The 27,252-nt window shown below is 47.2% G+C and overlaps 1 protein-coding gene and 1 pseudogene across 3 annotated transcripts; both read left to right on the forward strand.

The window, feature by feature from the left end:
- Nucleotides 1–3,627: 3,627 nt before the first annotated feature.
- LOC102451836 (putative methyltransferase DDB_G0268948) lies at nt 3,628–12,762 on the forward strand. 3 transcript variants are annotated; one of them, XM_025186832.2, is made up of 7 exons: nt 3,628–3,792; nt 6,951–7,079; nt 7,956–8,116; nt 8,355–8,568; nt 9,530–9,630; nt 10,017–10,154; nt 12,324–12,762. In XM_025186832.2, exons 2-7 carry the CDS (start codon nt 6,969–6,971, stop codon nt 12,412–12,414), a joined length of 816 nt encoding a protein of 271 aa, XP_025042617.2. In that variant the 5' UTR covers nt 3,628–3,792; nt 6,951–6,968; the 3' UTR covers nt 12,415–12,762. The 3 variants fall into 3 exon arrangements, with proteins under 3 accessions (XP_025042617.2, XP_006127467.2, XP_025042619.2); XM_006127405.4 differs by lacking the exon at nt 3,628–3,792 and adding an exon at nt 5,230–5,418; XM_025186834.2 differs by lacking the exons at nt 3,628–3,792; nt 10,017–10,154 and adding an exon at nt 5,230–5,418.
- A 7,502-nt stretch (nt 12,763–20,264) lies between these two features.
- LOC142830314 (putative methyltransferase DDB_G0268948) lies at nt 20,265–27,048 on the forward strand (annotated as a pseudogene).
- Nucleotides 27,049–27,252: the final 204 nt, after the last annotated feature.

Genomic DNA, 27,252 nt, shown 5'->3' on the forward strand with positions numbered 1-27,252 from the left:
GGTCAATATTTGTTTTCACGTCCATTCTTGGCTTCACTTGAAATTCCAGAGATGTAGGGGGCGGGAGCCTCCTCTGTATGGCTCTGGACACCTGCACGGAAATTGCTGTAACAAGACCACCTTTTTTATGAATGAAATTGTCCACCAAAGTGAGGCTGTGTCACCTCATGAATGACGGACCAGTTTTTAAGAATGGAATTTTATAAATGGAACCGGGATACATTTGTTAGCAGCATATTAATAATTCCCTTTGAAGAGTCTGTTATCCTAATCTCTCTGGCCAGGTTCCTCCAGTCCTGGGGCACAGCCTGTTCCTGCCTGCGCTGTAGCCAGGGGACACAGGGCAGCTGGGTTACATCGGTGACCTGCAGCAGCCTGGCGGTATTAGCTGCCTTTTGACGCTGTGAGGGTACGAAGGGAAAAGCTGCTTCCAGCCATGGTGGCTTGGGGAAGGAGGAGGAGAAGAGACGGTCCCTGCAAAGACTCTTGTTCTTTCCCTCCCACACAATGCGGAACAGCTGCTGCTGGCCGTATTCTGGGGTGAATCCTGGCAGACATGGGGATGGGGGGCAGTATGGGACTTCACATGCCACACTACATATTGCCTTGGGAAGATGCGGCTTCAGGTACCAAGAGGTGCGGATCTCTCCTGGGAGCCAACCAGGCATGGAGGGCAGAGAGAACAGTGCAAGGAGGTTGAGTGGTTGGTTACCCACATGGGTGACAGAGGAGTATGGGAGTGTGTGTCTGTGCGTGTTTGCGCTCGCCTCTCCCTGTGTGCGGGTGGTGGAGGTAGAGGTGTCACTGTCACCCCTCCCCATGTAAGCCCTAATAAAAAGAAGGTAAATTAAAGGAATCAGACTACACCAGTGGTCACCAACCAGTAGATCGGGATCAACTGGTAGATATCGGAACCTCTGACGGGTGATCCTGACTGGTCTGGCCAAGAGACTATCAAGTGCCAGCACTTCAGCTTCCCCTCCCCACTGCTGCACAGCTCCAGCCCTTTGCCTGGAGCTGTTCCCCCAGGAGTCTCCTGCTTGCTGTGCAGGGCAGGGGAGGGAGAGGATGGTCCTGAAGTCAAGGTGCCCCCTATCTCCACAGAGCAGAGATGGGGCACAACAGGACTAGGTATGGAGCAAGTGTGTTGGTTGCTTTTGGGAGTGGTGCACAGGGCCAAAGCAGGGGTGAGCCTGTCTTAACCCCATTACACCATCACCCAGGAGCCACCTGAGGTAAGCAGTGCTCAACTGGAGTCCAGACCCTGAACCCCTACCCAAGTCATGAACCGCCTGCTATACCTCAAGCCCCTGCCGTAGACCTCCCTGCATCCAAACATCCTCCCAGAGCCAGCACCTAGAAACCTCTCCTGTACCCCAACTGCCCATCCCAAGCTCAGCACATTGCCCCTCACACTCTAAATCCCTTAGCTTAAGACCAGAACCTGCACCCAACCCTCTGCCCCACCCTGGTGAAAGTGAGTGAGGATGGGGGAGGCAGGGAGGATGGAGTGAGCAGAGTCGGGGCAAGGAGCACAAAGGAGGTGGGGCAAGGATATTTGGGTGTGAGGTAGATCTTGGTTTGCACTGAAATTCAAAAAGTGATCTCGTGCTTAAAAAGGTTGGAGACCGCTGCACTACACAGTATTTCTTTTTAACAGAGTCTCCGTCAACTCAGCATTGGAATATCTGGACTGCATCATTCTAATTGATTGCCAGAGAGCCAGGAGTGCACTGGCCATCGAAATAGGCCCGGAAATGGGTTGAGAACGGCCCTCCCCATGATGTCACCACTGCGTGCCCCTCAAGCCCCGCCCCCTGCGTCATGTCCGGCACAGGCGGCAGGTCGGGCTCTGCTTGCAGCATACAGCATGGACATGGAGCTGCTCAGAGTGAGGGGCAACGACCTGCGGACACGACGGCCCACCGGGAAATTCCCGGTATTCTACCAGGCTAGTCCACCCCTGCAGGCAGCTCACTTGAGTCTCAGTGTTTTTACCTGGGGTCCCATATTCAGCATAAGGAAATATGGTCTCCCCACCTAAAAGTTCGAACTCAGCATGAGTTCTGGGCCAAGAGCTGGTTCCCGTTTGGACTGAAGCGGTTTGCCTGTCCCAACAAATGATCTACCAAACTCAGCATTGCTCTAGCAGTGTAAAGCGATCTCGGCAGAAGTGAGCTTGTGGGAAAGCTATATTCCCTTAAAACAGCTGCAGTTGGAGTACACTGCCATTGAAAGGGCTAGTGGAGGAAGAGATAATTGACGTGTCTCTTTATGTTTTGTTCCCATGTCTCCCCCGTACTCAGCCAAGTCTTCCTTTCATGTCAATGAATTTCATATTTGCATTTAGTTAAATGCGTTCAGATTTCAAGGGTACTTTCAACTCCTAGAAAGTCACATGCTTCCCCAGGGATGTGTAATCTCCCAATGAGAGGAATAAAAAAAATCCATCCATCATTCCCGACCGACTTACCGGAGATGACAGCTTCCCAGAAATCGCTGAAATTCATGTGCAGCGGAGGCATGTCGGCCGGCCCTCCAAAAGAAAGGAGAACTTTTGCATAAGGAATGTGTGGTCACTGTGGGAAAGCTTTGCGGTTCCACATCTGTAAGGGACTGATACAGCCGAGAGAGAGGGACAGAATAACAATCAGGATCCTTTTTCTCTCATATCTGCTTGGATGCTCCTGGGGAAAGCTACCAGCCATACGAAATAAGATCCCCGGATACCTTGGTGCCCCTTTTGGAAGGGACATTGACATATGGTCTCACAATCTGCTTGAGGTTTCATACGGGGGAAACCGAAGCCACAAGGATTGATGTCCCAGGCATTGGCTGGAATCACCCTAGATACGGATTTTGGACTATAACTGTGGCCTAAAGTTTAAGAGAACTTCTGCAATGACAGACGCACCATCTGTGTGTGTCTGAGTCTCAAGAACTGGACTCATGTCTGTATGTATACTGATCTTTAACCAGCACTCTCTTTTCTTTGTATTGATACATTTTAGTTCAGTTATTAAGAATTAGCTCTAAGTGTGTATTTGGGAGAATGTCTGAAATATGACCTGGAATGCAGTGGCATAATGAGGGGGAGACTGGGAGGTGCAGTTGCTGCAGGCGCCATGCTAGGGGTGGTGCCAATTTAGTCCCCCTCTGCTTCCCCTGTCATCCCTTGGCTCTCCTGCTCCTCGTCCGCCCACCACTGGCAGCCGGAGCCTTCCCCTCCGCCCCCAGCCCGACTCTCCTCCATCTCCACTGGTGGGTTAGTGCGTGCGGGGGACTGGCCCCAAATTGGAGGGGGTGGGGAAAGACATGGTACAGGCTCCCCCCTCCTCCCAGGGTCAGGCTCAGCTATGTGTAAGGGGACTGTTACCCCTTACTAAAACTCTGGGGGAGTTTTTTGGTTTGCCAGCTCCCAGTTTTAGAAGGGAAAGGGTTCATGAGACTGACAGACCCCAGAGACAATGGAAAGCAGCCAACACTCCAGCTCAGCCTGATTGACAGGTTGGACAGGCCAGTGAGGAAGGGGAGAGGCCAGGCCCCGTCCTCCTTGTGGGCTGGGATTGTTCTGGCTCTCTCTGAGCAAACAGGGAGCTGAGAGACAGCCCTAGCAAAGCAAGCTGTGTGCTGAGGGGCAGTTTTTGCAGCAGCTGAGCCTGACACACACAGCTCAAGGAGCGCAGACCCTGTGTTGAGCAGCAGACTGGCAGTGCTCAGAGAGCCAAAAGGAACAGAGAAGCAATACAAGAAGCTAGAGACTGGCCAAGCAGCACCCTGCAGCTGGATGTGGTGAGCAGCTGGGAACTCCAAAGTGTGGGGAAAGGCTCTGGACTGGGAGAGGGGTCTGGCCACTTAGAGCTTGAGGCTGTGTGGTCACTGCCAGAGCAAGCGTGTCCAGCCTGCAGCCCCCCTCGCGCCCCGCAGCACATCCAAGGCCTCTACGGGGCCTCTAAGGAAGAGACTGTGAACTGTCCTTACACTCTGCAGGTTGCTGTTTTGATGTCCCCGTGCTACAGAGCAGGGCTGTGTGTTCTCATTTAACCATTCTCATTTTTTCTTATTCTATTCTCTTTAATCTGTTGATGTTTAATAAATTGTATTTGCTTTGAACCTTATGAAGTGATCACTGGGCCAAGAAGGCCTGCAGTGTAAAGAGAGCACCTCGGAGTGGGGACACCCTAACTCCTGCCCCTAGTGACTACAAGGTCGGGGATTAAACCCCAGGAAACCTGGGCCCAGCCTTGTTGGGGTTTCGAGGGCTCTGCTACTCAGGAGAGTGGAGGGGGAGCCCTCAGGAACAGGGGAGCCGTGGGGTAAAGGAAGTGGGAGCGGGGACTCAGATCCTTTCGCTGGTCCATTTCACCGGGGTGGTATAGAAGCCAGGAAAGTTCCCCACAATAGCGGGACCATTCCCCCGCTTACATATGCACCAGGTTCAGGGCCCTGCCACATGGCGGTAGCGGTGGGGGGGGGGGGGGCAAATTTTGTCTTTGCCCCTAGGTGCATAACACCCTCACTACACCTCTGCTGGAAGGTGATGTGTCTGATCCTTTGGTGGGACGTGCGCTAGGATGTCTGGGTGGAAGCCAGAGGCTGGGTACTTTAAGAGAACTGTTTGGTTTGGACTCTGATTGACCAATAAGGTAACAGACACTGTCTTACCAGCTCTGGGGATTGGCTGTCCCATGTCTTGCAATGCACCCTACTTGAGAGACCTCAGCTGGCTCCCCTGGAATCCTGCTTCATAACCCCCCCTATAAATTGTTATAATTCCTCATGTCTCTCTGGCTTTTACTCTCCTGCCCAAAGTGCCTTGCTTTCAGGGCCCTTGTCGTTTTGGCCATAGAAGCACGAAGAACTAAAATAAATCCAAATCCTTCACAGACAGAACAATAGTTTCAATTCTATAATATTCGGGAAGTGGTAACAGGCCCATCCTAGCTGAGTCTATCAGCCTCAAACTCCCAGCCTCCTTCATGTGTTCATCCAAGCCCCGTCCCCATGAGAGAGTCAGATCCCTGAATCGGAATTTTAAACTTTGTACAGGGATGTGTCTAATAAATGCCTACAAATCTACTAGGCACTCAAGTCCTTCATGGGCATGCCTTACTATGTGATCAGCCCCTTTCTCTCTGCCAGGCATGCCAGTGGGTTGCAGGAACAGCTGACTTTAACTTCAAAGTTAAATATTGTCCAAAGGAAACTGAAGTGGAAGTAAATAATCTACCCAGAAGTGCCCTTATGGAAAAACAGGACAGAATGCACTGCAGAGACAAGCACAGCTGTTTGGGTGTTGGCAGCTATTGGTAGCAACCTTTTCTCCAGGGGCATGAAACCTATCAGAACACTTCTTCCACAAGAAGACATTGCTGGCAGCTCAGAAGAAAGAGCCGGCTGTTGCTGAGTTTCTCCATTGTAAGTTGTTGGGGGGGTGAGAGGAGCCAAAGGACCCAGAAAACAGAGGCTGCACTGTGTCTGGATCTGTATCTCATCCTGCCGGCTATCCAAGATGGATGTAAATATCAGTACATGATACAATAGTGCCTCCTGGTGCGGATGTTGTTGTTCTAAATCCAAGTGTTGGATCATCGTGCACAAAGTGCAGTTTTCTTTATTCACCCGATTTCGTTCTAAACGGTTTGTGATTTGCGCGGTGACGTGGCATTAGGTCAATACGCCGTGGATCATTGAGGCAGTGCTATTTCCTGAAGTGTCAATCTTTTTGGGACCCTAAACTGTGCGGACCTGGCTATTCTGTCAGACTGTGGAAGTCGGCAGCCATGGAGGATTCTTGCGGGATTGGCGCTCACATGGCATTTGGGTGCGTCTACACTACAAGGCTATTTTGGGATTCCAGAGGATACTCTGCATCTACACAAGCCGCCCATTATTTTGAAACATTTTTCGAAATAATGGGCGTGCTATTTCACCATCTCGGTAAAACTTGTTGCATGAGGAATAAGGGAGGACTCGAAATAGCGCTTTATTTCAAAATTTGGTGCTGTGTAGATGCGCCAAATTTCAAAATAAGATGCAATTTGCATAGAGCAAATTCCATGTCTAATTTCAAGTTTAGGGTGCAGTGTAGACACACCCATTTGGGGGACCTACGTTCCCATCCCTGTTCTTAAACCAGGCAGAGCAGAGATTTGAACAGGAACCCACCCTGTGATTTTCATGTTATTTTTGCAGCCCAATGAATATTTATGTGTTTACACACCATGCAATGGCATGCACATGAGAGAATTGAACTTGAAAGGTGATTTTCATTTTACAGGGTCTGATGGGTCCCATTTTAATTTTTTTCTAACATGTTTTTGATGATTTTGAAATATTTTTCTGGTATTTTAGTGACTCCCACGGGATGGGGTCTTTCCTTTTTTCCTCTTTCCTCCCCACACTCAAGATTATTTCAGAACAGGGAACTGGGGGAGAAAGACAAATTTAAAAAATAAGCAAGGAGGAAAAAAACAGAGAACAGAGAATAAAATAAAATAAGACAAAGCAAACGGAAAAGGGAAAGCTATTATAAAACAGCAAGAAAAAAAATGCAAATGCTGCAATGATTAGGTGACCGTATTGTGGCAAATAGTTTATAAAAGTCATTTCTTAACAATAAAGAAAAACCCTTGAAACATTTTGATCAGTCCTGCTATAAACATACGCCCAGGTAATCAGCTGCTGCAAATCAGCATAGCCCAGTTCCCTTCCGCTTTCTTCCCACAAACCGTGTATTCTGCTTTGTACATCTGCCATTACTACCCAAGAGCAAGACACTTGAAAAGCAAAGTTCACTGATCCATACTGAACAAGAAGTATCTTTGCCCCAGCTGATTCCAAGGGTTAGAACTCCATTGCCTAATGTGAGTCATGTTTAATTAATACGGAGTCGATGAAGTTTGATCTTACTGCTAATGTACCAAAGTGAGTTTGTTTAATCCCCCTAGGTGCCAGTTTGCTGGAACATGGCCGTGCGCTTGTTTGAGGCACGACAGCATGTAGAATTCTATCAGAAATACAGATTCTCTCCCGCTGAAAATCTGCAAAGGGTCATCTTCTCCTATCTGGAAGAAAAGGTAGGTGACTGTAATGGGCTGATTGGCATTAGGGCCACTGATGGCATGCACCCAGAACCATCCACTGCACAGTGTTGGTCCCAGTGTGTCCAGGATCATAACTCAGAATGCAACAGGGCACAGGCACTGTGCGATAGCTACCCATAGTGCATTGCTGTCAAAGTCGATGATAGCTAGCATAAGGGGAATGTGCTCCTTACACTGAATTCCTGTACACAGTGGGGACATGCATGGTTGACTTTACAAAATCGGGTTCCAAAAAATCGACCTTAATAAATTCAACCTCCTCAAAGTGTAGACAAGACCTGTTTCTGGTTTCTTCTCTGGCACAGCACTAATTAAGAAAGGGACACTGCGTTTTTCTACTTCCTGCTCCCCCAATCCACTTCTAGGAGGTGGAGTAAGCTTGGTCTGGCTCCGCCCACTCAGGCAGAGAGGGTGAATCCTCATCCTATTACTTGGAGGGAGGACACAACTGCTCCCTACAGTGACATAATGAGGTCATAGGTTAAGAATAGATTGTACCAATTCTACGGGGGAGAAGTCCTGTGGAACGCCATGGCAGCGAAACCAAGAGGGTATAACAGAAATTACTCTCTGCGCTCTGGGATTAGGATTGCGTATGGATATCAGGGTGCAAAGAGGACTCCGACTTGGCCCGCCAGAAGAATTTGCGGTCTGCATAGAATCATAGAATCCTAGGACTGGAAGGGACCTCGAGAGGCCATCGAGTCCAGTCCCCTGCCTCATGGCAGGACCAAATACTGTCTAGACCATCCCTGATAGACATTTATCTAACCTACTCTTCAATATCTCCAGAGATGGGGATTCCACAACCTCCCTGGGCAATTTAAGACGTGTCTGTTTTCTCCTCAGAAATTGGCACCCACGCGGCTGGCGGTGGACGTGGGCTGCGGGTCAGGACAAAGCACTCGCATCCTTGCAGCTCGTTTTGAGGAGGTGGTGGGAACAGACATCAGTGAGGCTCAGATCCAAGCAGCCAAAGAAGCGGCCTCCTTCCCAAATGTGTCCTACCGGTGAGTGTGACACACAGGGAGGCTTTCTCTATTGGGGAGCGCCAGTTTGGCCGACCTGGGCTGACGCTCGTAGGCCAAACCGCTCTTCCGTTCCAAGGGAACAAAAATGTTAAATGTCAGATTTTCAACAGCGTGTTTCCTCTCCGCAGAGTCCACACGTGACAAGTTTTACGCACGTCAGGCTCTGGTGGAGATTCCTTGTTCCCCTCTAAACTGTCTCCCCTGTTTCCCTCTCCAGTGTGTGCCCTGCAGAGGAGCTGCCGTTTGAGGACGGCTCCGTGGACCTTGTTACTGCTTTTGCAGCTGCCCACTGGTTTGACATCCCGCGGTTCATGAAAGAAGTGGATCGAGTTCTCAGACCACACGGCTGCATGGCCCTTAGCACCTACTTTCCCAACTTCAGTGTGCACTACAAAGACTGCTCGGAAAGACTCACAGAAATCTTAACGGAGGTGGGAGAAGACATCTATCCTTTTTATTTTTTTAAACCACTGCATGCAGCATGACCTATATTGTATATTTTCAGGCTGCCAGACGTTTTTCAGACTACGCCCCTGTTTCCCACTACTTCTGACTTATAACTTTGGTGGGCCTTGACCATTTCCGTAAGATTGTCCATCCTGCCTGAATGCCACAGGCTGAATGATTTTTTTGTTTTTGAAAGTTTGAGCAAAACTGGAAACAGAGAGGAATAAGCTGCCTTTGCCCATTTAAAAACCAATTATTATGCCCATTGTGCTGAGAAGTCCTGGCTTTTTCTTGCTGGAGTGAGGCTTCGCATTTGAAGAAGAATTGTGTGTGGGCCATAGCTTCTGAATGTTTTCCCCCATGGGAAACCCAGCCAAGTTAAAGTCTGTAAAATTTCAGCTTCTTCTTGCCCACTACAGGTTTTAGTAGCTACAAGCTGAAAAGATTCCATCGGCAGCAAGTCTGCCCCAGCCCCTCACAGCTCCTCCGGACCACCCACAGGCTGTGATTGCATAAGGCCCCGTTCCTCCCCAGCAATACAGTAGCTCCCTACTGTTACCCAGTCTGGTGGCCATTTTGAGAACAGTATCTATCTCCCCTGGTTCATAGTGAGAGCAAGGCTACCAGGTGCCTCAACAGAGATGGCTGCTGTCTCCAGCCACTTGGTTGCCACAACATTCCTGTCAACCAAGCACAGGGGGTCCCCATCTTCCCTGAGGTGCCTTCATTCTGAAGTCGGCAGGGTTCAGTTTGATAAAGAGCATCTTCTCCAAGGTCAGCCTTATGGCGTGAGCCACTTCAGAACAATGGAAGATGCTATCTCTGCCATTTTGAAAGAGGGCAGTTTTTCATTGAATTCTCTGTAACACAACACTGCTAAAGACCGCCTCCCCACAGCAGAAGTAGACTCCATAATTTTTTGCTGTTTCTGTTCTCATTTTACAGACCCAGGACCTGCTTTTTGAATATGCAGATGAGAAAGTAAATCGTGTCATTGGGGAGTACAAAGAGGTGTTTGACTTGTCACCTTTCCAGGACAAGCGGAGGTGAGGAGACGAGGACAAAACTGAGTATTATGTAATCTCTGACATTGTGGGCTGTGTGAATCGAGTTATGTTGGGTGCTTGGGTGAGCATTCATTGAGGTTATCTGAGACTGGAGGCTGCAGAAGATAAATAGAATTTATGGGTAAATCATTGAGGCCAGCTGGCTTCAAACAAACCTCTGTGCCGGGTCTGTGTGGTGCATCTTTGTGGCCTCTTCATCAAATTACAGTGGTTTCCCCATAACCAAATGTCCAAAAAGGGGAAAGTTCAGGCCTAACATCGTAATAATCAACACGGGCCAAGTTCTCAGCTAGTGTCAATCAGCACAGCTCCATTACCCTCTCTGCTTACTTCTGAAATGTTCCGGTTCCTTCCCTCTCCTGCAGAGTTACCCAGATCATAGACAAAATCCCCATGTCCGTGGCTGAGGTGATCGGGTTTTTGCAGTCTATGTCCATGTATCAAACCTTTCTGAGGAGCGACCCTGAAGCAGCAAAATCCCTCCTCCAAAAAACTGAAGAAAGGTAAAAACACTGTAAGAAATCCAGCACCATGTGGGCGGCTCTCTCGTGTGACACAGATGAAGTGTGAGGTCACCATAACTCCTCCAGCGCCGCGAGTGGCGGTAGGAAGATGAGTGGGGCGGCCATATTGTCTCTGGAGGAGGATTGTGAGCCACTGGCTTTTCATAGGCCAGGTCCTGAGCTGACTTAAATCAGATTAAAGCTCTATTGACTTCTATAGCACTGTGCCCTCTTCAACCAGCTAGGGATCTGGCCCAGTAATTCTGCCAGAATCCCCTACGTGCATTGCTGTCAGTGCTTGGTACTTCATACACTAGGCGGTTTAGCTAACTTCCCCCATCTGGTACTTGAGACTGAGTATTTCCTTCTGGGCCATGCTCAGGTTTGATTAGCAAAGGAATAAAATATTAAACCACAATCTCTTGGGCTGTACGGTCACTTCAGTCTGTGCGTACAAACCCAGTCACAGCAAAATGCACATGTGAGCAGCCTACTATATGGTCCATAGTTATGGTTAGTGACTGGCACAGGTAATGTGCCACAACTGCTTTAGAAATAGTAGCAGTTTTTTTCAGTTACGTTTTGCATATCAATTTTTTGGGTAAGAGTTGAGTGCTTTTAGTGGCGCAGGCATGTCTGTGACGCTATGAACTGGCTGTCACCTCTGGTAGGACATGAGTTTGTCTATATGGTGATAAAATAAGTGAACCTTCTGTGACGTAGTGGGGGTACCTGGCTGGTTTCTATGCTGCTGGCTCTGGGGTAACCCCCACTGGCTGCCGTGGGTACCACGACCCAGCAAAACAGGATGAGTCACTATGAAAACCAGTGGCCAGACACCCCCCATAGAGAGGAACAAAGGAAGGTGGAATGCTGCCCTGGCTGGGGGGCAGGGCTGGAAGAGAGTTAGTGAGTTGCTGGCTGGAAGCATGGAGGAGACAGCCTAGGGCAGGCATGTCCAAAGTCCAGCCCGCGGGCCAATTGCGGCCCGCGGTTGGATTTAATATGGCCCCCGCTTCTCCCGGCTCCCCGGTGCTCCTTTTAACTGGCGCGCGCAGTGCAGTGCGCCGCTTCGGGCCGTGCTGCCGCCGCCACCGCGGTCCTAGACCCTGCCCTGTAGGGCACGTCCGCAGCCCCGCTCCCCCGCTTGACTGCGGGTTCGCCCTGCTCCCGGGCCGCCGTGAGGCCAGCGTGCCCTGCACTCTCTGACCCCCCGGGCCCTCCGCTTTGGGGCTGAGAGTGCGGGGACAGCCCCCACTTCCTCCCCCTCTCCTGGATCCCCCGTGCTCCTCTGAACTGGCAGGCACAGCACGCCGCTTCCGGCCGCGCCGCCGCCGTCCATGGCGGCCGCTGCGGTCCTAAAGCCTGCCATGTAGGGCACGTCCGCAGCCCCGCTCCCCCGCTTGGCTGCGGGTTCGCCCTGCCCCCGTGCCGCCGTGAGGCCAGCGTGCCCTGCGCTCTCCTGTGCTGCAGTCCAGATCTCAGTTTCACCCTTCACATTAGTGTAGGCAAGTTTTTTTTTTCAGTTGAGATGAATACATTGTAAAATCTCAGTTAATGTCAGTTGGTCTAAATCAGTTATAAATATATTTGGACACAACATGTATAGTTGGTGTTATGTTCCTGTTCATATTTTTTGAACTTAAAAGTTGATAATATGTAATGTACTTTACAATGTTCCTGACATATATTTCAGCTTCCTGGATTTTTTTTTCATCTGGCCTTCAGATATGAAAGGCAGAGTGATTTAACACCTGTTTAGATTTGTCATCCATGTGACGAAATGAAAAGTATGCCGTTTGCAATAAACTTTGCATAAAATAGTTAATTTGCATTTAATTTTAATGGTTCAAAGAATGTCAGGCAAAATGGTCGGCCCTCACGCATGTTCACTTCTTCAAATCTGGCCCTCTTTGAAAAAAGTTTGGACACCCCTGGCCTAGGGAAAGGGACTGGAGTTTAGGGGCCCAGTCTCCCCCATCTCAAGGGGGCCTGAGGCATCCTAGCCCAGCTCTGTGACCAGATTACATCTATGCTGTGCTGTATCCTGGAGAGGCAATAAACTTCCTCTATTACACCGGCTGGTGCAATCTGTTTGTGCCATTTTGGGGTGCAGGAGACGGGGGAACCCCATCGCGCCGTCACACCTTCCTTCATTTTTTGTTTCAGGTTTTTGGAGACCATGGGAGTTGGCTCTAAGGAAACCCAGGTAGAGATCTGGGTACCGTGTGTTTGTGTTCTAGGCTGCAAGGGGCCATGAATGGAAAATCCACTGATGACTCTCTAGCCAGAAGAAAACTCCCAGTTTCGGAATCTACTTATAACTGATGTTATCACCTTTAAAATGTTTGGTTAAAATGCCAGTGTAATCCCTGGCGGAATTTCCACCCTTCAAAGGGAGACAAGGGAGGCACAAAATCAAATCGTATCGGTATCAGAAGTGTTTTCATGGTATGGTGATTTCCTATTTAAAGAGGAAAAGCTCTATATTCTGTCTGGCCATCAATAAACAGACGTGGGAAGAAATCACGGACCTTTGTCATATGGAAGGCTGCAAGCATTTTATCGTGTGTGGAATATGCAATAAACATCATGTGACCTACCGGGATAGATTTTCTGAGGGCTTTATTATCCTCCTGTGTAAATGTAGCTTGCAACAAGGCCCAGTAAATATGGAATTCCCTGTCAATGAGATAACCCTACCACATGATTGCTCTTGCTTATCACAACACTTCACAGGTGTCTTTCATCCAGGGTATTCAAGGAGTTTGAACAAGGAGATAAATATTACTCTGCACACTCCACAAAAAGTGAAGTAGAAAACAGCCAGTCCCAAGCCAATTACAGAAATTCTTCTTACGGGCCAGATTGTCAAAAGAACTCGGCTTCCAATTAGGCACTGAAATAACCGATGAGACTTTCTAGAAATCTCTGTGACCAGCTGCCAGCACCACCTGGATGGCCGACGCATAACACGGTTGAGTCCTGCCAATGAACCCGTGTGTTCAGAAGTTCCTTTGGTTTGTTTGTTGGACTGAGCGCTGTCACACCCCTTTGCTGTGTGTGTGTGCTTGTTGGCACAGCCTGCATTCTATCACACCCCTTTGCTAATTTTGTTTGCTTTGTTGGCACAACAGGAGTTTGCACTGCATGCTGTCACACTCCTTTGCTGTGTGTGTGTGCTTGTTGGCACAGCAGAAGTTTATCCTGCATGCTGCTCCTTTCTTTGTCTCTCAGCAGAGCGGGAGTTTGCCCTGCATGCTGCTGTCTTTTCTCTCTTTTGCTGCTTTACTGGTTTGAGTTGCTTGTGCATACAGCAGGCGTTGGCTGTCTGTCACTATCTTTCTCTCTCTTTCCATGTCCTACTTCTCGGGGAGGCATAGCAGGAGTTCTCAGCGCATGCTGGTAGATCCCTCCTTGATCTGCTTATTTGTGAGCCCCGCAAGAGTTTGCCCGGCATGTGGCTACCCCTCTCGCTCTTCTGCAGAAGCGCAGACTGCGCACTGCTGTGTCTTTTGCTGGCTTGCCTGCCTGTTAGTGCAGCAACAGCCATTTGCATTTCTGGTTATTTCTATATTGAGTCTTTAAATAGAAGTCTGGATTGTGGGAAGAAAATGTAATAGCTCCGACCCACACAGAGCAGTGGATGCTGCTTGTGAAGGACTTGTGTATCCTGTCTGGGGATTTTTGTGATAGTCAAAAATGTTCAGTAGAAAACACCTAAAAAACCTGTTGCCTTTCAGGGAAGGATCTTAACCTGCCATCCTCCCTCCCATTTGCCACAGAAACCTCCCTTTTTACAAATATTGTGCACAAATTCTGACCCAGTTCACAGATACAACAGGACCTTTCAGGCATCCGTACCATTTCAGATTTGGAAAATAAATTGGCTTGATACCTGGTGGTTTATATTCTATCCAGCCCAAGCAAAAAGGGGGCAGCAGCTGTATGGCTGCTATGGGAAGTGTGTCATGGCAGATGATCAGGAAACAGTCACCTCTGTTAATAAAATCAGATTAATCCAGAAGCAGAATGCTGGAAAGCTACTGCTGCAGGACTGCAGACCCTTTCGGATACATGCCACAAGGGAAAGGGGCCTGGAAGGTATCGTTACAGCAAAAGATAAAGTTAAAAATTGAAGCAAGTATGCAGGGCATAGTAAGAACATTAACCATGGAGCAGGGCAGGGCTCCTGCGAACCATAGCTGCTGTGAAAAACGCATTGAGCACTTCAAACAGAAACTGGGATTTGTAACCCAGCAGGTTGCTGCTGAGACGAAGGGCGAACGGGAAGGGAACTCCCGGAGTGATGTCCTCAACTGGGAGGACTCTCTAGAGGGCTCCAGTGAGGAATGGGTTGGGAATATCGGGGAAAATCCCAACACTGGCCTATGGGCTAAAGGTAGCACAAGAAAACACTACTATCCCTCCAGTTTCTGCTACTGACATACGAGTCATCGCCAAGGTGGGCACTTCACACGCAGCAGGTCATGCAAAGCATTCGCATCGTGGCAGGTGCTCCAGAAGAAAGCACTTTTCCATGTAGAGTATGTGGTATCTGGTTGGGAAAGCTGTTCGGTTCCGCATCGTTAGGAGGGCCAGTATGACCATGAGAGAGGAACGGAATAACAATCAAGGCCTAGCAACACCCGAGAGTCTCCTCTGGCATTCGTCAAACTTAATTCTATCAAGGGTTCCAAATGCCAATCGCACTGAATATTTCCAAAGCCGTCAAAATGACACTATCAAATAGATTTACTCTAAAATACTTGGCAGGGTTGAAATGCTTCCTTTCCCTGATGCATGTGTTCCTAAAGAGATGTCTCCATCTAACTGTCCAAGAAAGAAAAGAAACATTGTAAACGACCATTCTACTGGTCAGTTCTTAACATTCATTTGATTGGCTCTGTTTATTCAGCTGAAAAGGCAGCAGCCAATGGAATTGTCTGTACAGGCAGTCCCCGCATTACATGGATCCGACTTACATCGGATCCCTACTTACAAACGGGGTGAGGCAACCCTGCACTAGCTGCTTCCCCCCAGCAGACCAGGGAGACGCGAAGCTAGCGCCCGCCCCCCCCCCCCCCCCCCAGCAGACCAGGGAGACGCGGAGCGGCTTTTCTCAGTAGATACCTCAGCTTGAGAATAAAGGACTGAGGGAAGTGAGGTGTGGGAGAATAAAACTGAGCTCTGGAGAAATGTTTGGCTAGAGTTTCCCCTACAATATGTACCAGTTCCGACTTGCATACAAATTCAACTTAAGAACAAACCTACAGTCCCTATCTTGTACGTAACCCGGGGACTGCCTGTAGTCATGTTTCTAAAATAATAAATTGAGCCCATTTGACCCAGGCGCGCATATATCAAAGCTTCTAGGTTCAAAGACGGGCTCTTCCCAAGCTGGGGAAAGAATACAGCTAATTCATCCTCTATGACGTGATTTCTAAATTCTTTGGCAGGGAATCCATTTGTTTCAGGTGTCAGTGACATCCCCAGCTACAAGGTGCATTTCTTTTTTATTGCTACACAGTTTGGGGGGGGGGGGCTTATTATATGCTAACTTGTGTCTGGCATGGCTTGCCAGGTGGAGACGTTTTTATCTGTGTGAAAGAAGGACATGCTTCGGGGTTGGAAAACAATTCACTGAAAAGGTTTTTCTCCGGGGGACTATGCCAGGGCAAATGATGATGATTCAACATTATCTTTTCCTCCTGTGGCCATTATCAGATAGAAATATTAGTCATCTAATGAAAATGTGGTATATGCCAGAAAGGGTAAACCAGCTCATAGGCTGACCAACCCAGGGTCGACCTTAAAAGACTGATTAGGAATCCTAGAACACTAGAACTGGAAGGGATCTCGCGAGATCATAGAGTCTAGTCCCCTGCCCTCACGGCAGGACCAAGCACCATCTAGATCATCCCTGACAGGTGTCTGTCCAACCTGCTCTTAAATATCTCTAGTGATGGAGTTTCCACAACCTCCCTGGGCAATTTATTCCAGTGTTTAACCCCCCTGACAGGTAGGAAGTTTTTCCTAATGTCCAACCTAATCTCTCTTGCTGCAATTTAAGCCCATTGCTTCTGGTCCTCTGAAGAGGTGTAAATGGTAGTTGGGCAATTAAGTAGAGCTTTGAAATGCAAACTGGCATTGTTGGAGCGGAGGAGTACTAGGTGTTTGCTCAGGTCGTGTGATGTGAACAAACAGCCCTTTTTTTACTCTGGCTTGGATTCAAGATCAGAAGAGAATATTAACATTGATGGTGAAACTCGACTGAAGCAGTTTTATTGCCTGTATGCCTCTTGGAAGGCTGTGGTTAAGTGTATGTGAGCTGTGTAATGGATAAATTACCCAGTGTTAATTGCTTCGATGTCCAGGAGACAGACAGTCACATCAAAAGCCTTTTGTGTTCTCCCCGGCTCCGAGGCTGCTGTGAAGGAGCAAAGTCCCTTTGGATAGGCCCCTTTTTGTCTCATGCTTGGATGCTCCTGGCCAAAGCTGCAGGCCATAACAAATGAGATCCCAGGATATTCTGGTGCCCCTTTTGGAAGGGACGTTAGCTTAAAGTCTCCGATCTGCTTGAGGTTTCATACATGGGAAACCGAAGCCACAAGAACTGAAGTCCCAGTCATTGGCTGGAATCACCCTGGATATGGATTTTGGCCTAGAACCATGAAATAAAGTTTGAGAACTTCTGCAATGACAGATGCACCATCTGTATGTGTCTGAGCTTCAAGATCTGGACGCGCATCTGTCTGTATACTGATCTTTAACCAACACTCTTTTTTAGGTATTGATACATTTCAGTTCAGTTAATAAGAATTGGCTCTAAGGGTGTGTCTAGACTACATGCCTCCTTCGACGGAGGCATGTAGATTAGCCAGATCGGAAGAGGGAAATGAAGCCGCGATTAAAATAATCGCGGCTTCATTTAAATTTAAATGGCTGCCTCGATCTGCCGATCAGCTGTTTGTCGGCAGATCGGGGCAGTCTGGACGCGATGCGCCGACAAAGAAGCCTTTCTTCATCGGCACAGGTAAGCCTCGTGAAACCAGGTTTACCTGTGCCGATGAAGAAAGGCTTCTTTGTCGACGCATCGCGTCCAGACTGCCCCGATCTGCCGACAAACAGCTGATCGGCAGATCGGGGCAGCCATTTAAATTTAAATGAAACCGCGATTATTTTAATCGCGGCTTCATTTCCCTCTTCCGATCTGGCTAATCTACATGCCTCCGTCGAAGGAGGCATGTAGTCTAGACACACCCTAAGTGTGTATTTGGGAGAAGGTCTGAAATATGTATTGTCCTGGAAGGTAATGTGTCTGATCCGTTGAGATTGTTGGGGCTTTGACTGAGGTATCTGGGTGGAAGTCTGACGCTGGGTATTTTAAGGGTCCTGTGTGGTTTGGATTCTTAGGGCACATCTACACTACGGGGAAGATCAACACTGCCATAATCGATCTTCCAGGGTACTTCCGGATACTCCTGCTCCTCACAAAAGCTGACAGGAGTGTTTGCTCCCATCAACTTCTTGCTGTGAGGACGGTGATTTAAGATACGTCGACTCCCACCACGCAATTAACATAGCTGGAGTTGCGTATCTTAGGTCGACCTTCTGCTCCAGTGTAAACCAGGCCTCCTTGACCAATAAGTTAACACAGATGCTGTTTTGAGCTGGCTTGGTGACTATACATATTGGAAAAGCTACCAGTTCTAATATCCTTCAGTAGGTATATGAAGTGATATTGCCTCCCAAATGTAGCAAATGACAACTGGGGAAAAAAACCCCACTCTTCTAATCTTTCTTTCTAAAGAAAATGGAGCATGTTTTCCACCACATGCCAGGTTGTGAAGACTGGACATACAGAAGGTACTTAATTAAAAGCCCTAAATTTGGAACTAAAAAATGTCAGCCACTGGTTTTTTTATATACCCTGAACTTTTCAGAGCTTTATTTGCAAAAACTTTGAGGTAAGGGCAAATAAAGTCAGTTGTCCTGCTGAACACAACATTAAATATTATGGAATCCATGATGCAGCCCTTTTCTGTTTTATGTTTTTTCCATCAGTATTTCTAAGTTGATTTTTCTAGTTTAAACACTCTCGTAACCCTTCATAATCATTCCAGATTACTACATAGTTAAACTCACTGAAACAAAGACAGTATTTCAAGTCAGTCAGCACAGCTTAATGTGTTCATAACAAAGTTAATTTCTTTTAGAAAAAAGGGAACACTAATTTCTTTTCTATGATTTTCCTAACAAGACATGCTTATGAAATTGCATTATGGCTGTGTCTACACTGGCATGAATTTCCGGAAATGCTTAAAACAGAATAGTTTTCGTTATAAGTATTTCCGGAAAAGGAGCGTCTACATTGGCAGGCTGCTTTTCCGGAAAAGCCCTTTTTCCGGAAAAGCGTCTGTGGCCAATGTAGACGCGCTTTTCCAGAAAAGAGCCCCGATCGCCATTTTCGCGATCGGGGCTTTTTTCCGGAAAAGACTACTGGGCTGTCTACACTGACCCTTTTCCGGAACAGTGTTCCAGAATAAGGACTTATGCCCGAGCGGGAGCAGAATAGTTTTTCCAGAATAGCGGCTGATTTTGTACAGTAGAGCATCGTTGCTTTTCCGGAAATTCAAGGGCCAGTGTAGACAGCTCGCAGCTTATTCTGGAAAATCGGCTGATTTTCCGGAATAAGTGGCCCAGTGTAGACACAGCCTATATGTTTGGGTTAAAATATATTTCCAAATCTTTTAGGCATATCAAAGGATTTTATGTCTTAGTAAAGTGTTGATTTTGGTGGAGTCTTCTCTTAAAACTAGTTCATCCAATAGTCAGAAGTATGAGGGAATCTCATTCGTCCAGCTATCTGAAAGAATAGGAATGTTGTCCCCTTAAGGACTCTCCTCAGCAGAGGGGTTAAAGGAGAGTAGGGACAGATTGAAAGGATAGGAAGACTTTGGAAGCAAGTTTTCGTACTAACATAATTAAAATAAAAATGTGTATTTTAGATAAGTATCGGTCTCTTGAAGAATTTATTTAAAAACCTGTATGTCTGAAGATCCAAGCATGAAGGTTGAAGGACAATATTTGGATTGTCCATCTAAATATCAATACATGGATTTTTTTTTTAGAGATTTGATTTAATAATCTTTAGTCATAAACTAATGATGCATTTAAAGCAACATTTAAACTAAGGCCCTGTAGCCATAGCAATGCACAACCTGTTTCGTCAGTAAATGCATGGTTCACACATGCCTGTTAAATGGTTTCAGTAGCATGTAATAGTGCTTTCATAGGTTGAGTGTTATGCTTAGAGGTCGCCAGACAATCAAAATAAGAATAGGACAAGGGAAGAGGTGGATCACTAGGACCCATTGCCTCCCCTTGTCTCTTATATCCACTGCCCATGCTAAAGGGACTGATTTTTAATTTTTTCTAAAGTGTTTTTGACATTTTAAAATAATTTTCCTGGTATTTTAGTCACTTCCTTTCAAAAGGATCTTTCCTTTTTTCCCTTTCCTCCCCACCCCCAAAATTATTTCAGAGCCGGAGAAGTAGGAGAGGAAGACAAATTTCAAAAATGAGTCTGGAGAGAGAGAAAAAAGAGAGAACGGAGCTGATAAGAAAATAAGAAAAAAACACAAATAAAAAATAAAAGCTATTTTAAAATAGCGAGAAAAAGAAAAATGCAAATGCTGCAATGATTATCTGCCCATATTTTGGCAAATAGTTTATTAAAAGTCATTTTTTGACAACAAATAAAAACCCTTGAAACAATTTGATCAGTCCTGCTATAGACATAGGCCCAGGTAATCAGCTGGTGCAAATCTGCATAGCCCAGTTCCCTTCTGACTTCTTCCTGCAAACCCATGTATTCTGCCTTGTACGTTTGCCATCTTTACCCAAGATCAAGACACTTGAAAAGCAACGTTCACTGATCCATGCTGAACAGAAAGTATCTTTGCCCTTGACTGATTCCAAGGGTTAGAACTCCATTGCCTAATGCAATATTTAATTGAGCAAATTACGGGGTCGATGAAGTTTGATCTTACGGCTAATGTACTGAAGGGAGTTTGCTTACTCCCCAAGGTGCCAGTTTGCTGGAACATGGCCGTGCGCTTGTTTGAGGCATGACAGCATATAGAATTCTATCAGAAATACAGATTCTCTCCCGCTGAAAATCTCCAAAGGGTCGTCATCTCCTACCTGGAAGAAAAGGTAGGTGACTGTAATGGGCTGATCGGCCTGTCAAGTCCCTAGGACGGATGGGTCACCCCCTTAAAGGATGGCCAGGGTCAATCTTCCCTAGGAAAGGGAGTTTAGCAAAGGGAGGTGTGACGTTGGCATAGAACAAGGGGAGGTTGAGAGCAAAGCCGGTACACACCCCATATGGGGCATCAACAAGCAGGACATATCAGCCTCCTTCCCTAACTCAGCAGCAGAGTCCACAGGGACCAGCCAACAGCCTGGCTCCAGCTCCTTCCCTGACACAGCTCCAACTGAGGTAGAGGCCCTGCCTTTATTACTTCCTGTCCCACTCCTCCACTTCCAGGGGGTGGAGCAAGTTTGCTCTGGCTCCGCCCACTCAGGCGGAGAAGGTGGCTCCTCACTCTCTGGCTTGGAGGGAGGACATAATGGCATAATGAGGTCATAGGTTAAGAATAGATTGTATCAATTCTACCAGGGAAAAGTCCTGTAAAACGCCATGGCAGCGAAACCAAGAGGGTATCACAGAAATTACTCTCTGTGCTCTGGGATTAGGATTGAGTATGGATATCGGGGAGCAAAGAGGACTCCGACTTGGCCCGTGAGAAGAATTTGCGCTCTGCGTGCTGAGATGTCTGTTCTTTCCTCAGAATGCAGCCCCCGCTCGGCTGGCGGTGGACGTGGGCTGCGGGTCAGGACAAAGCACTTGTATCCTCGCAGCTCGTTTTGAGAAGGTGGTGGAAACAGACAGCAGTGAGGCTCAGATTGAGGCAGCCAAAGAAGCTGCCTCCTTCCCAAACGTGTCCTACCATTGAGTGTGACATACAGGGAGGCTTTCTCTATTGGTGTACCCAGGTGCTGACCTTAGCACAAAGCAAGCCCTTCGCAAACCTGATGGAACATGGTCATCTGAAGAGCTGGGCTGTGACCACAAAAGCTCATGGTACCATCTACATGTTTTGTTAGTCTTTAAAGTGCTACCAAACTATTTGTTGTTTTTCAAGTTTATGACAGTTACAGCTCAGCATGTTCAAAAGAGTCCAGTCATTTTTAGGTACCTCATTTTAACATATTGGACCTGCTTTTCCAGAAGATCCCTAGACGTCATGGTTCCATCCAAGGTCGGTGGGAGCTGCAGGTGCTCAGCTTCTTAAAGTCAGGCCACCTCTAATGAAATGCCTAAATACGGATTTTGAAACTTCAGTTTTGAAGACCTAGGCTGCCACTCATAGGCCAAACCACTCTTCAGTTCCAAGAGTTAAATATCAGATTTTCACAAGCACATTTCCTCTCAGCAAAGTCCATACATGACAAGTTCTATGCACGTCAGGCCCAATAGAGCAGGGCCAGGCAAGATATGGCCCATGCGCTGGACCCAGGTTGCCAAGCCTTTTGATCCAGCATGGAGCAGCAATCCCTCGAAGTGGCTAGCTGCTCCCTGTGTTTCTATGCACTCCATGTGGTGGGGAACAGGTGAGAGCCTTTGTGTGCTGTCCCCTCCACAAGTAAAATCTCTCAGCTCCTATTGGTTGGAAACTGGCCAATGGGAGTTGAGAGATTTTGTTGGGGGCAGGGGCACTGCAGCACAGTCCCCCACTCCTGGGGCTGTGTCTACATTGGCACCCTTTTCCAGAAAAGGGATGCTAATGAGACAAGGGTGCCAATGTAGACACAGCCCTGCAGTAGAGACTCCTGATTCCCATTTGTAATCTCTTCCCTGTTCCCTTCACCAGTGTTTGCCCTGCAGAGGAGCTGCCATTTGAGGATGGCTCCGTGGATCTCATCACAACTTTTGCAACTGCCCACTGGTTTGACATCCCATGGTTCATGAAAGAAGTGGATCGAGTTCTCAAACCTCATGGCTGTGTGGTCCTTAGCACCTATACCACTGACCTTAGTGTGCACTACAAAGACGCCTCGAAAGACTCACAGAAATCTTCATGAAGGTGGGAGAACAAAACTGTCTGGCTTTATTTTAAAAAGGACACTCCATGCACTGTGAAGTATAGGGTATATTTTACAGCTGCCAGAAACTTTGCAGAACAAGACCGTGTTTGCAGCTGCGTATAACTTTGCCAAACTTTAACCGTTTGGGCTGAACTGTTCCAGTCTGTCTGTCTGCTCTAGGCTGGGTGGTTTTTTGGGGAACGTTTTCACAGAAACATCCAGCCATTTCCAAACCGCAAAACAGCAAATAATAGCTGCCTTGGCCCATTTCAAAACAAATTCTTATGCTCATTGTGTGGAGATGCTCTAGCTCCTCCCTACTTTGGAGTGAGGCTTGACATTTGCAGAGGGGTTATGTGAGGGACGTGTCGAGGAAAACCATCCAAACTTGGCCAGTCACATGTGTTTGAAACATTTCAGCTTTTACATGCTCAGTAGAGACTATAGCAGCTAAATTTTTCAAAGATTCCATCTGCGATGGGCATGCTCCAGCCCCTCACCCAGCATTCACGTATGCTCCATCTTGAAGCTGTTTGGGATCACCTGGATGTTCCCAGGCAGCACGGAATAGGAGGAGGCCTGGCACAATTCAGACTAGGGATGTTAAATATTGGTTAATTGAATAGTCGAGTAACCTCATGAATTCTTATTGGTTAGTTGACTACTCTACAGTACCCAGGGGCAGGGACAGCAGCCAGTGCTCTCTGACCCCACTTCCGAAGAGCTTCCTGCCACTCCTTGCTGCTTTCTCTGTATCAGAGGCAGTGGTGTGGGTTGCCAGGCGGGAGCTGGTCTGCGAAGGGAACCATTTTAAAAACCAGCTCCCCTTACAGACCAGTTACCTGTCGCTCCATGCTACTGCCTCTGATACAGAGGCAGCAGTGCGAGGTGGCAGTAGCCCCTGTCTGGGGGGTGGGGTCTGTGCTCCTGGACCTGGCATGAGCCGGAACTGAGATGGACTGCCTACCTGCTCAGCTCCTAATACACTTTAAATGCAGAGACACAGCAGGGGTAGGTCCCAGACCCATTGTAAGCCAGGATTGAACCATGTTGCTAGCCAGCCTGCTTAAAAATTGTATTTGGTGGGGGGGAGGGAATGTGTGCAGTCGATAGCATTAACATGTAAGCTTTTGCTTATCGGTTAATCGGTTAATCGACTACGTTATTACATCCCTAGTTCAGATGGACATGAACTGTGGTGAGCACTTGACTTTCTATTCTGAGTAATGCTCTTTTCATGGAGCCTGGGGGCTCTATGTAGAGCCTGAGCCCAAGTGCATGGAAGTAAGCGAGAATCGTTTGCCTTCCCTGGACTTTGGATCCGGCTCCTGTGGAACAGTGCTGGGTACATTTGGGAAGGCTGGCTTGTGTTCGGGTACATTTAGCTGTGGCTTTGAGTACATAAGAATGACCTGGGCTAAAACGCAATAATAGCTGTTGTAATTATCCGCTAATGAAGTATTACCAACCCAGGAAATGTGGAGTTATTGCTAGATTTACCTTCCTTAACTAAAGGCAATGACTCAGGAAAGGTACCCAAAAAACATTAATTCTGCCCTCGATAGATACCTTGTAATACACATTGTATTCTGCATAAGGTATTAGAATACTAAGATATCTTTAGAATAAAATGCATTAGCGGCTATTGTAATTATTCACTAACGAAGTATTACAAACCCAGGAAATTTAGAGTTGTTGTTAGATTTACCTTCATTAAGTAAAGACAATTATTCAGGTAAGGTACTCAATACTACCCTCTATAGATACCATATAATACCTATAGAATTGTGATCAGGGCACTATAATGCTAGGGTCTCTTTAGATTAAACTGATTCTAAAGACATGTTAGATTTTTGCCCTCCCCCACCGCCATACTGTTATCCAGTCCAGTGGCCATTTTGAGAAGGGTATCCATCTCTCATGGTTTTCAATGAGAGCAAGGCTACGGGGTACCTCAACAAAGATGGCTGCTGTCTCCAGTCACTTGGGCATCACAGTATTTATGTCTGGCTCCTGAGGGCACGGGTGGGCACCATTTTCCCTGAGGAGGATTCATTCTTACTGTGTAGGCAGCAATCAGTTTGATAGAGGGCACCTTATCCGAGGTCAACCTTATGGCGTAAGTCCCATAACAACAATGGAAGATGTTATCCACCATTTGGAAAGAGGTCCCCTCCCCACACCAGAAGGAGACTCAGTCTAATACAAATGATGAGTGAGTGGGAATGACTATTAAGCACAAAATCCATTTCTTCAAATGTAGCCCCTTTACAAACGCTCTGTGAATATGGTGCATATGGAAAGTCTGAAGAGTCTGTATTAGTCCATTGTTCTCCTATGTAGCTCTACCTGGCCCACAGACCAGACAGTCCTGAGTCAGGGAGGGTAGCTCAGCTGGAGTGGAGGATCCAGGCTGTACTTAGCATTGTTGCTATTTCTCTTCTGACTTTACAGATCCAGGATGCCCTGTTTGAATATGCAAATGAAAAAATGAATCATCTCATTGGAGAGCACAAAGAGGTGTTTGACTTGCTGCCTTTCCAGGACAAACAGGTGAGGAGACTGGGGCTACATCTACACTGCGGAAGAGAAAATGCAAATGGAGCGCTCATTTGCATATCTCACGTGCTCATTTGCATATCCACTTCCAATTCTTTTTGTGGAAGAGGTTTTTGCGCAAAAAATCCCCATGTAGACGGGGCCGTTTGTTGGAAAAAACCCTTTTGCGCAAGAGCCCTTATTCCTCAAAAAATGAGGAATAAGGGTTCTTGCACAAAAGGGGGGTTTATTGGAAAATGGGCCCGTCTACACGGAGTTTTTTTGCACAAAAACCTCTTTTGCTCAAAGAATGGGAAGGGATATGCAAATGAGAGAACGAGATATGCAAACAAGTGCTCCATTTGCATTTCCTCTTCCACAAAAAACCCGCGGTGCAGACGTAGCCAAGGAGAAAACTGGGTATTATGTAATTCTTACATTGCGGGCTGTGGGAATCCAGTTATGTTGGGCACTTGGGTGATCATTCGCTGGGGATTTATATGAGATTGGAGGCTGCAGAAGATTGATAGAGTTTAAGGCTGGCAAGGAGCTCTGAGGTCATTTGGTCCAACTCCCAGATCTGTCTGGTGCATCTGTGTGGCCAGTTCAGCAAATGACAGAAGTTTCCAATAATCAAGCGGTCAAAAAGGGGAAAGCTCATGTCCGTCATCCAAGACAGAAGTTTCCAATAATCAAGCGGTCAAAAAGGGGAAAGCTCATATCCGTCATCCAAGTTATCATCTAGTGTCAAGCAGCACAGCTCCATTACCCGCTCGGCTTACTTCTGGAATGTTCCGGTTCTTTCCCCCATTGCAGAGTTACCCGGATCTTTGACAAAATTCCTATGTCTGTTGCTGAGATGATCGGGCTTTTCCAGTCTGTGCACATGTATCAAGCCTTTGTGAGACGTGACCCCGAAGCAGCAAAATCCCTCCTCCAAAAAAATGAAGAAAGGTAAAAACACCATAAGAAAGCAATCAGCATGCAGGCAGCTCTCTTGTATGACACGGATGAAGTGTGAGGTATCTACAACTCCTCTACTGCTGGGTAAGGAGGAGGGAAGACAGGTAGGGTGGCCATTTTGGCTCCAGATAAGGATTGTGAACCTTTGGCTTTTTATGGGCGGAGTCTTCGGCTGGCTTAAATTTGATCAAAGCTCCATTGACTTCTATAGCACTCTGCCCTCTTAAACCAGCTGGGGATCTGGCCCAGTAATTCTGCCAGAATCCCCTAAGTGCATTGCTGTCCTTGCTTGGTACTTCATACACTAGGGCTAAGTCTACAGTGCAGACTTCTTGAGGAAGAACTGTTTTGCGCAAGAGTTCTTATGCAAAAGGTCTTCCACAAGAGTGTGTCCACACTGTCATGTGCTTTTGCGCAAGAGCATCCATGGTAGTGTGGATGCTTTCTTGCACAATAAAGCTCTGATAGCCATTTTACCCAGAGGAGTTTCTTGCGCAAGAAAATCATGTTGCCTGTCTACACTGCCCTCTTGTGGAAGAATTCTTGCACAAGAGGGCTTATTCCTCGTGGGGAGAGGAATAACTCTTCTGGAAGAAGCCGTTTTCCGACACTGTACTGTAAATTTACTTGCACAAGAACGCGCGTGCAGTGTAGACACCTGGCAAGTTTTTGCGCAAGAACAGCTGTTCTTGCGCAAAAAGCCTGTAGTGTAGACGTAGCTTACGCGATTTAGCTAATTTCCACCTTCTGGTACTTGAGACTGAGTATTTCCTTCTGGGACATGCTCAGGTTTGATTAGCAAAGGAATAAAATATTAAATCACAATCTCTTGGGCTATATGGTGATTTCAGTCTGTGAGTACAAACCCAGTCATAGCAAAAGGAGCTGCACATGTGGGCAGCCTCTATCCTATGGTCCATAGTTATGGTTAGTGACTGGCACAGGTAATGTGCTACATCCGCTTTAGAAATAGTAGCATTCTCTTGAATTACCTTTTGTGTATCAAGTTTCCTGATAAGAGTGGGATTTTTCTGGTGGGCCAGATCAACGCTGCTATGAACTTGCTGCCACCTCTCCGTCTGGTAGGACATGAGTCTTTCTGCATAGTGAGAACAGAAGTGAACCTTCCTCCAGTTCTTCTTTCAGGTTCCTGGAGGCTATGGGCGTTGGCTCTAATGAAACCCAGCTAGAGATAGGGATAAAGAGTGTTTGTGTTCTGGGCTGCAAGGGGCCATGAATGGAAAATCCAGTGATGACCCTATCACCAAAGAAAACGCCACATTTTGGGATCTACCTATTAATGATGTTATCTCCTTCAAAATCTTTGGTTAAAATCCCAGTGTAATCCCTGGAAAAACTCACACCTTCTTCCAAGGGAGGCTGTGACGGGGTGGGACCCGCATACTCTATAGAAGCGGGCCCACTCCGCACTGACTCCGCA

Source organism: Pelodiscus sinensis, chromosome 7 (genome assembly GCF_049634645.1).
Source record: "Pelodiscus sinensis isolate JC-2024 chromosome 7, ASM4963464v1, whole genome shotgun sequence".
In the NCBI taxonomy this organism is placed as follows: domain Eukaryota; kingdom Metazoa; phylum Chordata; order Testudines; family Trionychidae; genus Pelodiscus; species Pelodiscus sinensis.